A 13,739-nucleotide genomic window follows, 5' to 3' on the forward strand; every position below is an offset into this window, starting at 1 on the left:
CTCACGGCCTACTTCAAGAGGAAGAGACTTGCATAATTAGTAAAATTTCAGCAGCAGGAGCGGACAGAAGTGAAAGATAAGTGAGGCCTGTATCGATGGGGTCGGGGGTCACAGGCTCAGGATCTGTACTAAAGTGTGAGCAGGGGGGCGTGCTTTTGGGTGTGAGGTTCTACATTTCTGTCTTCTTACCTCCACCTGCCAGCAGCTCTGATGTGGCATACAATGTCATCTAGAGGACTCACTTGAAATACTGATTCCAATCCAGATCCCAGGGATGGGTACCACTGTGTGCAAAGGCTGATTCCAATCTAGACCCCAAGGATGGATACCACTGTGTGCAGAGCCTCCTTGGTCTCTGAATCCACAGTATTGGGAATGCCTCTGGATACATGAGTGATCTGAAAAAGTCCAAATGATGACAGATTGATCCTGAAATTTTGGACTATGTCAATCAATCAACCAAGAGCATCTCCATATTGACAGCTAAATAGTAAAAAGGCAACATGACCAGGACTGAGCCATCAGGAGAGCTCAGCTATAGGGCAAGGCTCTGTGTGTGAACCACACAGCAGTGTCCCCTCCAGAGAACTCCTGCCAGCCCCGGGCCAACTAGAAAAGCGGGGCGGGGGGGGGGGATACAGTGGCCATTTCTTTTGATTCCCCCAACAATTGCTGACTAACCTTCTACCATTTACAGCTTTGAATTTTTATCATTGGTAAAAATAACAAAGAAAAATCACTGCTTTCCTAGGACTCACACTTAATTGTGGAGGAGCGATAGTGGGAAAGCTAAAGGATATGGAGAAAGGGAAGCAGGAATGGGAAGTGGAAGGAATTTAACTGACTAAAGTTGGCAGTGATGGCAAAGCTGTGAAGGTAATGGAATCTGGGGGGAAAGATGGAGCTGTGTAGTGACCTAGGAAAGGAACATTTATATGGGGTGGCAGAGGGTGGCAAGTGCAAGGGCTCTGGGGCCTGAACACCAAGAAGGAAATACAAGTGGGAGAAGAACCAGGAAAGTAAAGTAATGGGAACCCACCTGGAGCCACGAACAGGTCTTGGAAGGAAGCCTCAGTTAGACACAGGCATGCTGGTCTGAGACTAGCCTGGGCTGTATAGTATGCCTCTTTGCTGTGAATCACCCCAGGTTTTGTTAACAACACAAGCTAAAGTTATGTTGGAAGGAGAGGCTCAATTGAGGACTGTCTCCATCAGGTTGCTGTAAGCTAATCTGTGCATTTACTAATTGATGACGGACAGACAGCACAGGCAGCGGTGCCGCCTCTAGGCAGGTGGTCCCGAGCTATATAAGAGAGCAGGTTGGCTAATCCTTGAGGAGCAAGCCAGTGCTTCTGCTTCAGTTCCTGCCTTGTCTTCCCGTGGGGATGGAGTGTGCTCTTAGACTTGTAAGCTGAAGCAAGCCCTTCCCACCCAAGGTTGGTTTTGGTCATGGCATTTTTTGTTGTTGTTGGTGGTGGTGGTGGTGGTGGTGTTTTTGTTGTTTTGTTTTTTTTTTTGGGGGGGGGGGGTTATCACAGTAGAAGAAACCACAACTAAGCTGCTCTTGCAGAGGATACAGGTTCAGTCTCCAACACCCACACCTAGCAGTTCACAACTGTCTGGAATTCCAGTTCCAGGGGATCCAAGACCTACTCCTGGCTTATGTGGGCACCTGGATGCACAGTGCACACATAAACCCACACGTACAAATAACAAACAAATAACAAGTATTAAATAGATATACATCGTGCCAATCAGGTGCTGTGTTAATAACACCCACCTAAAGAAAGTGCTGGATTCTCCAGTCTATACACATATCAGATTCTATCAGTATCCATTTTCCAGGGGTACAAAACACTCCAAAATAGACAGAAGGTTTTTCTCTTTCCTTCTTTCTACTAGAGTAAGCCCAACAAATGTTTCTCAAGGAGGCGTGTGCTTTCTGACATGGACCATATCTGTTAGATGTTCAAAATACACATCTCTCTGGGGAGATTCATTACAGTTCAAATTATACATGTCTGTAAAAGCAGGGATCAATCCCCCCTTCCACATATTTGTTATTGCTGCTTTCTGAAACTTCCTTCTAGCCCCAAAGAGGTCTTAATCCCTGTCAAATGTTATTACGTTCCTAACTTTTATATAGTCTTGAAGGGGATTGTTTATTCAGTTTCAGGGACTCCCGGTTGCTGCCAAATATTAATTCATTTCAGCACAGATGTAAAAGACCCAATGACTGGGATTACTTCACAGCCCTGACACTGTGGAGAGATGGATCCCAGTTTAATTATGGACAGCTGAAAATGATCTGGGAGTCACCTGCTCGGGATATTTATCATCATTATGAACTTCTCACCAGACTGTGGCCCGAACGCTCTCATAACGTCCCATTTGTGTTGGGCAGCCATTCCGATCTCTGCAGAACCTACCTTGTCTGTCACCTTTGAATTTATGGCTAGACAATTTAATATTGCTTGATTATTTTCCTTTCCTCCTCTTGGAGTGAGAAAATGTGTTGCAGTCATTCGTGTTCCTTTTCCTTTCCCCCTTTTCCCCCGTCTCCATTGCTCGCTCCCGCTGCTGCCTTTACCCTCCCAGCTGCTTTTCCAATTATGCCTCATTGGAAATTATTCATTACTTAAAGAATGTGGCCTGGTTAGGCTAGATGCATGAAGGAACCAGCAATGCAAAGAGCAAAATGCACTCAGCACATCAGGCTAGACGCATTAGGAATCAGCAACGCAAAGAGCAAAATGCAGTCAGCACCCCATGAATTTAGTGGGAATGAAGAAAGAGAGCAGAGGGGCTGGGGGAAAACTCAGGAGCTAGAGGATGCTTGCCAGAGACTGCCTCTATCTTACCTTAGAGTCACTGTCAAGAAAAACCGGATTTCTACTTCTAAGGCCCTCTATCCGCTGCTCCCTCGCTACATCTATTCCTCTACATTCTATTTCTATTTCTGCCTTTCTCAAAATGGACCTTGATTTCTTCCCCCAGTGGGGTTAGACAAGGGGTTAAAAGAACTGAGCATTCAGGCTCTAGTCAGCTGATAATGAGCCTCACCCCTCCAGCCACTCCCTGGTCCTCTTCTCTCCTGAAAGCCATTCAGGAGTCCCCAACCCATACTCCATACTTAGATACCCCTAAGAGCTAACTAACAATTACATGAATGTATCGCTCACCACATTGAGTCTTTATAGGTGTTCATTTAAATCTCAGTATTGATATGAGAACAGCACTACTCAATTCTCTTTCCTTCTATGGTTCTCAATAGGGGCCAATCCACGGTCCCCACCCCCAGATACCATTTTGACAGTGTCTGGGGATACTGACTGCCACAGTTAGGTAGAAGCCATGGTGCAAGAAGCATCCTATAGTTCACAGGAAAACCCTCTACAACAAGGGCTACTGGTTCAAAGTATCGATAGTGCCACTGATGAGAAGTTTGGAGATGGGTTTTCTTTAAAACTCTGAAGCTTGAAGGGGTTAAATAACTTGTTCAAAGCTACCTGGGAGGACTGTAGTGTCTTAACTTGTGCCTTCGAGTCACATTGCAGGTAAATAGTTAAAAGGCTTCAGCAATAAGCTGATCATTCCTGGCAACAAAGACGCCTCAGTTCCCGGCCAGAACCCTTTTATATGAGCACACCTCAGTGTTAAGTGGCCTTTTTCAACTGTTTGCTGGTTACCTGCTCCGGCATCCTTTTCAAAAAGTACATAGAATTGAGCACGTGGAGAGCAACATTTGACTCTAAACATTGACATTTCGTGCACATAGACACACACACACACTGGGGCAAATGATTCCACTGATTTTTAAATGCTATTAGCAGATATATGACAATTATAATATAAGGGTATATTACGTAAGTATAGTCACACTGCCCCAATACTCTTTGAAGTAAGAAATAGAATGGCAGTATACAATAAATAAATAATATATAGTTAATCTGACCCATCCTTACTGGTAGACATAGCATCTTGTTTCCTGACTATAAATAAAAATGATAGATCATCACACGCATTCATTTTAAACTACCAATCGAATGTGTTGCTGTTGTTCCTTTTACTTTTTTAGTAGCACAAATGCCAGTTTTTAGAATATATAGAAACACGGTGTGTATTTTAGAAACTCATTTAGCTCCAAACTTTGTTTGATGCACTCATATTTTGCAATCACACCTGTACGTGCGCACACAATAACAGTCACAGCCCGCACGTCCACGAGTCCCATGCATGCATAGCCAAACCCTGTGCCTGACACTTAGCACACTCCATGTTTTTCTCTCCCACCATCTGTGTGGTATCCGTGTCCACCCCACCCACTTTCCCCACGCTTGTGCAGCTCTCACCCTGGTTAGAGGATGTGGTAGTTATTTAAGGAAGACTTTATTTTGGCTTATGGTTCCAGAGGGAGAGTTTATAATGGCGGGGCCAGCATGCCATGCCCAACAGCAGAAGGAGTGGGATGCTGGCTGATCACTTCTTGTTCACATACAGAAATGAATTTGGGGGGCGGAATACAGTGAAGCTGTGAACCCTGAGAGCTGGCTGGCAGAAATGTACTTCCTCTGGCCAGGCCGCACCTCTCTAGCCCCACCCATGACACATTTTTTCCTGCCAGGCCCTGCCTCCAAATCCCCCATGACACACTTCTTCCAGCAAGACCCCACTTCCCAAAGGTTCTATAGTCTTTGCAAACAGCACCACCAACTGTCAGTCAAGTATTCAAATGGAGGATGTTTTACATTCTAACCCTAAGGAAAGGACTTCCATATCTCATCCAGAATTTCTCTCCTGAGTGTCTTGTTCCTCGGCTACCGCAACTCTAAGCAGGGAAAGAGGTGTTCCAAGAACCACAAATGTTGAGACTGGGTTCGCTTTCATTGCTGGCCTTGGGTATGGAGGTCCTTTGAGTTTGAGAGAAGAGTCATCTCCTGCCCTCAATCCTACACAGCCATGTCTAATACTCATTGCTGGGAAAGCTTCCCCCACATCGCATATTGAAGCATACAGTCTCAAAACACAGCCAATCACCCATACAAATAAACTAAATTCAAAGTGAGTTGCCAAGTGAAATCTCTCCTATTTTCCTGAGTATTAGCATCCAAGAGGCCCCAGGTACTGAGAAAGCCTACCAGAAGGGAGAAAGGTAACAGAGAGAAATCAGAAGTGACCTGAAAACCTTTGATTTGTGCCTCACACCAGCCCTGTTAATCTATACACAGCAATCGATTTACCAAATGTCCAGAGAAAAGATCTCAGCCTAGCCCCTACAGATCTCCAATGCTGCCCCCTTCAGCACACTGTGCGCCTGAGCACACACTGTTACTGTCACCATGTACAGTCTTTGCTTACTTACTGCTGGTGTTCGTTGAGGGTGGGACTGAACAGTTGTCTTTTCTGCATATAAAAAGACTCCAAAACACAATTTCAAATTTAATTTAAATTAAATTTTAAACTTTTCCCCACTTTTTACATCATAAACCTACCCTGACCAAAACATATGGCTACTTACGTGCTAATTTTGGCCCATTTAAAAAATAACAAATTTCAATACGTTTGACTTCTAGCAATGTTCAACAAATCATTAGACACCATACACAGAAGCCATATCTTACAATAAAGACAAAGAACATTTCAATTATTATACCCACCTCCAAATAAGCTATCACTATCAATATAGACAAAGATATAAGGATGAAAAATGCCCTGTGTTGGTGATGGTAGACAACAGACCTACTCATGACATATTGGTAGGAACAAAAATGCTACTAATAAGAATATATAGACACCTAATATGAAAAAATAACCTGCTTGTGTACTTAATTAAATTACCAAACACACGTACAAGAGAAGACTACTGTCTATTAAAAAATATACACACATGAGCAAAACATGTCAGTAGAGCAAATTGTTCCAGATATTTTTATATAAAAACACAAGCCACAAATCATTTGCTCATATAAATAGAAAGGTAGTATAAAACATGAAGAGGGTATATGTGTATACATATATGTGTATACACACACACACACATATATGAGAGAGAACGAGAGAAGAGAGAGAGATACACTTATGCATGTGCAGAGAATTGTAGAAGGCTGCTTGTGGATTGCTTCATAGTGGTCATCCCTAGAAAGAGGTCTGGTGCCACATTTGGGAAGATAGTCTCTTTTTACTGCCTTGCTTTTTCTACTGTTGAGATGTTTTCACTGTGGGAATGGCTAATGAATCAATCATACACTGAGGAAATGAGCTATCCAAAAGAAGGTGATAGTAAAAATATATATATATACATTAGATCCTCTGTATCCAAAAGCCTGTTTGCTCAGCTCTGTGCTAGTCTGGGCAGCATCAGCGTCTACTCTTGTTAATAATCTTGATACTCTTGATAATCTAGCTGTTGTGTGCTGGATTATCCACCCAATTCTAAGTCATCTACCCAAAATAGGGGGCTAAATATAAAATCATGCCTTGCAAATCACCACAGTTAGAGAAAAATTCCATAGACCCCCAAGAGAAACTCTCTAACCAAAAGCTTTTTCCTGCAAGGGGGACCATAGTTATTTAAAGCTTCTGAAAGAAATGGCTTCCCCTGGCCTTCTACATCTCCTCTCTCACACACAGAGTGACCGCTTTCTGTTTCCTTCTCAGCTTGCCATAAAGCTGTGCTCCTGGTAGGAGAAACGCAGGTCTGAAATCTATGCTCATCCTCAGCACTCACTTGAGACCAAGTGCACATGTTAAGCAGTAAACAAACTGTCCCATGTGGTAAACACACTGGGGAAATCGGGCAGAAACCTCACGGATTCCTATCCATCCATCCATCCATCCATCCATCCATCCATCTATCCATTCATCCATTCATCCACCTACCCACCCATCCATCCATCCACCCGTCTGCCCGTCCATCCATCCATCCATCCATCCATCCATCCATCCATCCTTCCATCCATTCATCCATCTATCCATCCATCTGTCCATCCATCCTTCCATCCATCCATCCATCCACCCACCCATCCATCCATCCTTCCATCCATCCATCCATCCACCCCCCACCCACCCGTCCATCCATCCTTCCATCCATCCATTCATCCATCCACTTGCCATGGGAATGTAGGAACCAGTTCTAAGCCCTGGGAAGGTATCTGCCTATGTCTAGTATGTGAGAAGGTGCTACAAAGAGGAGGAGTGGTTGGGGGAGCACTGGTATCTGTGGGTGGGTCTGACTGACATCCAGACCAGGAAAAGATTTAGCTTCTTTCTTTTATTTTTGTTGTCTCAAGTCACTAGATGGCAAATATGATGGAGTCTTCTTCATGCACGGTGATACAGAGTCAGACATTGTTCTTGCTTAGCAAGCTCAGAGTCACAAAGCATCCTAAGAGAAAGGACATGTATCCACACTTCTGAAGTGTCCCATCTCCACTGCAATGCTTGACATTCTTCTACAGTGGCCTTTCCAAGAATAGGTCATATTCAGTCACTTTACTCAAAGCCTTTTCATGGGGCAGGTCCTTCCATCTACAGCACTGACCTATGGAGCTCCCTGGGAATCTAAGGCCTCACCCTATCACAGTCTTCACCATATTAATGAGTCCATTTCACCCTGGGCTTCATGTTGGGTTTCTGACTCAAGCCAGGCACTTTTATTTGGTAGTGACCTGATGAGTGCCCAGGTTCAAACCCATAATATCACTGCTTTTCTAATCAGTTTGGGAAACCTAGGTTTTTATCTAATCGAAGCCAACTTCCTGCTGCTGTGATCCATCAAGTCTACCAATACTTGCAACCCTTGTTATCTTGCTTTCGAATACACACATTCACTCACAAGCAGAGAGAGAAGAGGGAGCACACGGACTGCAACGCATACAAAAAGAGATATACATACCCAGGCGCATGTGCACACACTGACTTTAACTTCTGGACAAGTTTCCTTCAGAGGCCTGAAAGGTGGAAGGTTGATTCTTTCTCCCTAATTTGCACACATAAGCTGGGGAAAACGAAGCCTTTCCAGAGTGGTCTGTAGAAAGGAGAATCATCTCTTAAATCCTCCCTTTCAGTTTTTAATTCCCTAAATGGCATCCTTCAAACAAAAGTCCGCCAAGGATTTGTTTTCCATGTGAAACCCAAGTCCTGATATCTGACTCCACATCTGCGAGTAACGGTGTGAAAGGAAAGACCTGCTGGTGGGACCTCACGTGCACACACCTTTTCTTTGCTGCCCCTCCTGGGGACAGTGCACACCCCACAAGAAAGGGTTCAGTCTCAACTTTTAAGCTGGCACAGACTTGTTTTTCTTACTTTCATTAGTTATCCTAAGGGCATTCAAAAAAGCCGCATCTGGAGTCAAGTCGCGCCAGAGAAAGCCCAGAAGACACGGGTGTCCAGGGTTTGCTGGTGGTGCCCCTTGCAGGTTCAGGTTGAGCTGTCTGTGGGCTTGTCTGCCACTGAGTGGTTTCCAGATGGACCAGCAGGGCCAGGCAGAAGGAACCAGCAGGAGCTCCATCACCCTCTACTGTACCCTCTTAGCATCTTCAGCAGAGTGCCTGCTGTCCCTGTGGCCTTTCCCACCACCCATCTCCGCACAAGAGGAAGACATCCTTGCTCCTTTGATGAAATGTCAGGTGTCTACTGAAACCCAGCATGCCACAGCTTTCAGATATGCAAATTAACTTTGATGGCCTGCAAAATGCTTCTCTCTGGGGACTTTTGGTTGTGCTTCTAGTACATTTTACCCCAGAGAGGCAATGTTGGTGGACTCCTGGAGTCAAGAGACTAGGGAGCACATCCGGATACATCCCATTGGTTACCATGACACTAGCCAAGCTTCACTCAAACCTTTCTGGGCACAGGTGCGAATCCTATCCTTGCAGATCACCAGGAGAAGGCTGAGCTACCTCTCTGGGTAGCCGGCTCCAGCACAGACTGCCTTCAGTGCCGCCATAATCTCCGTTACTCCACAAGAATGTGCCAGGCCAGACTGCCATGAGCTTTAAAACCCCAGCGTTGAATATTTGAGACCAGATGTCACAAAGCAGCCTGATTGTCAACACACTATTCAACCTCTATTGAAAAATGACATCTCAAACCAAACAGTAACCCCCACCCTTGGGGTTGGGTCCAGTCACACAGCTTCATTGTGTAGTCAGTTCCTGGGCAGCAGTTCCCCTTAAGAATCCCGGAACATCTTGGATCTGGTCACCATTAAATGGAGAGGAGATGCAGGTGTCCTGTCAGTTTTCTTGATCCCTAAAATCATAACAATCATGCCCTTTCCATAGCTTGTGCCAGCAAGACAGAATTTGCCCTAAAAGCAAGCACTGTGCTTCCTGGGAGCACTCATCTCCCCCACCCCACCCCACCCCACCCCACCCCCCACAAGTTTGGGGTTTCTGTTTGTTCCTTTGGTTTTTGGAAAGGAAATCTTTAAAGACCTCCTCTTCCTGGGTTTCTCATTCTCAGTGCAGAGCAGGAACCTGTGGATTCTCTACAAAGTCCAATTACATTTTGGCACATGAAGATCCACAGGGCCTTCTCCGGTTTGGAGCAAAATATGTGCCCCGCCCCCCTTTCTTAAAACTATTTCCCTTGGCAAGGGGGAAAGTCAGAGAGACTGGACCGGTCATGGAAACCCTGACCCAAGAACTAGCGTGAGCCTCAGACAAGACACGGCTCTGGAGAAGCAGTGTACACGGTCATTGTCTAGATGGAGCGCCTGAAATTGACACCATATGCACCGGAGGGGCGAGTGCTCCGATGAGGCGGGGGGAGAAAAGCCACATGTCAGAACATTCTAGCAACACCTAATCCATCTCGAGGTTATAAATAAATATGATGCTCCTTTAAAAAAACAAAAGTTGAAAAATCCTTCGCTAGATTGCTCCTGTGACGATCCTTCAGGTAGAAGCAGACTTTATTAGGGAGACAACAGGAATAAAGAGAAACGCATAACAACTTTTATGGTATATTTTACATGATTTTATTTTTTTTGCAGTAAATAAAGTGGTTATGGGGCTCCAAGGAAAAGGGCCCAGATGTTAGAAAGTTGTGTGAAATTTAGGGGAAACAAGCTGTAAAAAACACAGCCATAAAATAGGCTGTCAGTGCCACACATCTGGACAATACAGCTGTATGTTCCCAGGGCCTGTCGTCACCCAAAGAAAACTCAATAACCTCATTTCACCCCAATTAGTCCGCATACCAACAGGATCAGCTTTAAGCTGCGGGGGGGGGGGTGCACCATTCGTATGGTGCCCCTGTGTCAAGCAGCTTTTATCTTTCACTTGGATTTGGTCACCGAGAAATAAGAGACTGCCAATATAGTCATTTCCACTGTTACAAAACGCGATTCTATTATATTGTCCTAATAAGTCAAAGTTTGACAGTTTGGACTACCAGCTCTGCCAAACAACAACAAACTCTCTTAGCATGAGCGTGACCTGTCAGTCATCCCAGATGAGCCCCTGCCTGTGTCTATGTAGCACAGTTTTGGAAGTCTGACACCACTGCACAGGGTTCACTGCCTTGCCAGAGGCGAGGGTGATAATGAAATGATTATCAGGGGCATATTTCCCTTGCATGTATTTGGCCAGCAGTGTCCTGTTGTTGCATTAAGACAAATATCAGAAAACATAAAGTGCCATGCCATCCTCTTATCACTGATAGGCTGTATCAAAGATTGCACAGTGTCACCCTTCCTAATAATCGTGTTTCTTTATAGGTGTTGCTGGCAGCAAGAACCATTATGGATAGTGGAGAGAAACTGACCTTACCGTTGATAGGGAAACTCTTGAAATTTCAACTTCTCCAGGTTAAATCAAAGGACCAGCAGAGACGCGAAAATGAAAAGAAGGTACTGTACGGCACGTGGGTTCCCAGAGCTCAGCAAGTAGTAGGGGGAACACAGTTAAAGACATCCCCCCCATCCTAAGCTACTATAGCTCACGACCTGACAAACCTAAACGTCACTCCTGCTCCTTAGGGAACAAGCTGCCCACAGACGTGTTTGAAGGGTTGTGATAAATAACATTAAAAATAAGTCCCCTCATTTGTGAAAATGGCAATATCCAGGGCATATAATCAAGGTGGTCTTAAGGTAGAATCCTATAATATTGTAGTAATAATGGGACCCAGGAAAGAGACACGGTCATAAGAAGTAAATATCAAAACAAGAGGGAAAAATCCTCAAGTAAGGGTCTAACTATTTAAATTATCTGCGGTATTCATTTGGAGGGTTTATTAGAATGACAAGCACCTGTTTCCAGACCCTCTATTTATTCATTTTTCTCATATGGAAACTTTTCATTAGCTTTGCCTGTGGAAATCAACCAGCGTGGTTTTTTTAATTCACATTTGTATCTGAAAAAATATTTTAAATATTTTAAAGCAATGCCCAATTCAGAGGCATTTGTTATGATTATTATTTGAAATAAGAAATGCTTTCCGTAGTTTTCAAATCATGCTGAAATATTTGTGATGCCAAATACATCTATACATATGTGTGTGATATGTATGCACATGCATATGTGAAATTGATTATATATGGATCCCTTGTGACCTTAAGTAGAAAGGGCAAAAACCAACCAATGGAAAACAAAAAGGTAAATATATTCTAAGTATGCCATCCTTACCTTTTGGGGAAAAAAATCCTTAGACATAGGTATCCTATTTGATTAAAGCCCTAACTGGATAGTTGTGACGGCCATAAGATGATGATGGTGGTGGTGGTGGCGGCTGCGGTGACATCACTTTGTACTTGCAATATAGGGCTCCATACTTTCCTAAGAGAACCCCATGTAGCTTCTCACTGGGGTGGCTCCCTGCACCCAGGACAACTCCATTCACAGAAATAGTTGACATTCGAGTTTTCCCTCTACCGATGCTCTTTCTGTCCTTGATCATAGATTTGTACCTCAAGAAACGCTCAGAGAAGTTAAGAGTTAGCAGAAGAAAATGTAGACAATTTGAAACTACTATAGCACTCTCTACATTTGTGTTTAAATGCCAGTGTCACGGGAGAACTTGAACCGTGAGAGTGAACTGCGAGTTTAGTAAACCGCCCGCACTTCTGCACAGAGGGACAGCATGCTGGAGAGTCCCTGTGTGTGTTCGTGCCCATTAAAATTCAGTAAATGTTTACTATGATATTTTCAGATTTCAGCAAGCAATCTCCAAATAAAAATAGAATATCTTAGACACTTGAGAAATTTTTTAAATGCATGAAATGACATAAAATGTGTATGTTATTCTTCCGCTCAGCATTTCTCTGAATGGTGGCCTGTATTAGCATGGTTAGGAGATTCTGAGACTATGGAAAACCCCTGATTTGCTTGTTGAAAGTCCGAGTGTCTAACAAACCGTGGCTTGAACTTTAGATTTTTGAAGAAGAAAGCATGAGACTCAGTAACAGAACTCTGAGCAATTAAGACCCGACAATTACATAATCTAATTTAATGTCCTTATTATCACTGGTTCCCAGAGCACTAGCCCCTTGTGTCTGAGTTGAAACCATCTGAGTAGGTGCTAAATAAATTGATGAAAACTGATTGGACTAGATTATTCCCCAGAAAGTCCTCCTCATAAATGCGAGATGAAAGGGGTTGTTTGCAGGGTGATGTAATCTATGTACATTTCGGCGACCCTACCCGAGAGGTTAGTTGGAACAATTGAGGTTAATGCTTGTCAGCCGAAAGTCTGGCAGAGAGCGAAGCAGCCATGTGCGGCATATAGCCTGCTCCAGCTAAGGGAAGCGTGTTCACAACACGAAGGAGGATTTTTCTGCCTCTGCTGAGCCCAGAAGAAGGCTCGCTTTTGGAGAGGGAGTGGGTCTTCGGCTTTTTCAAACTTGCTATTAAGTCTACAGAGATATTCGCTTTCATGTGCTAATTCTAGTATATTGCTTACATCTGTCTAAGCCTGAGAATATTTTATATTTTCTGTGCTTGATTTTTGGAAATGAACAATGAATGCTTTCTTTTAAAAAAAAAATCCATAGCAGTAATTACTGAAAAGGTTGAGGCAAGGATGAGGACACAGAACTCATGAAGTTAGGTTGTCTCTGCACTTTTAGCTCCCCTGAAAGAGATGTAATGTGTCACCATATATTTGGTCCTATCTCCTCAATCAAAATTTTCTTTAAATGTAGTTAGATAGTAAATTACAGTTTTAAGTGCCAGATAGAACAAAAGATCTTTTAGACTTGGTTAAGTTGAAGAGCGTGCTGCACTTGGATTCTGGCCGTTGCTTTTGCTTTCTGCTTTGAAAGAAAACTTGCTAGGTTATGAACATCATGGAAACTATAAGAAGGAGGTACTTTGAAGAAAAATAAGTAAAATCTTTAGCATGTTGATTTCTAGGATACACTTGGAAGTTTCTAATTTTAAAAACGTTGAACCTGTTTGAAAACACTTTGCTAAGGACTTCCAGATATTTCAATATAGATATAGACTATGATAAATATAGAGGATGATATAGATACAGACTTGAAACATGCTCTATTGTACAAACATTTCTAACATTTTACAGCTTCTGAATATGATTGTCCTGCATTATAGCAGCAAATTAGATTGTTTATTATGCCATAAAATTTGACGAGTGTTTGCTCAGAAATGAATCTCCCTCATACCATTGTCTCAATGATCATTCTACAGTTCTAGTCCTGTTACTGTCCTCTGTCGTTAGTTCATCAACTCAGCAAATGCTAACTGAAACACACATCTGCGGACACAGTGCCC

The 13,739-nt window shown here is 43.4% G+C and overlaps 1 protein-coding gene across 1 annotated transcript in view; it reads left to right on the plus strand.

Annotated features, from left to right (window-relative positions):
• The window catches only part of Spag17 (sperm associated antigen 17), a 214,907-nt gene that overhangs the window by 58,344 nt on the left and 142,824 nt on the right, over nt 1-13,739 (plus strand). Inside the window, exon 4 of the mRNA XM_041637866.1 lies at nt 10,727-10,858. Within this exon, the coding sequence (XP_041493800.1) occupies nt 10,727-10,858 (132 nt within the window). The remainder of the gene's footprint in view (nt 1-10,726; nt 10,859-13,739) is intronic.

The sequence above is a fragment of the Microtus oregoni genome, unplaced genomic scaffold (genome assembly GCF_018167655.1).
Source record: "Microtus oregoni isolate MIOR12 unplaced genomic scaffold, Mior012 000054F_ref0000373, whole genome shotgun sequence".
NCBI classification, from domain to species: Eukaryota; Metazoa; Chordata; class Mammalia; order Rodentia; family Cricetidae; genus Microtus; species Microtus oregoni.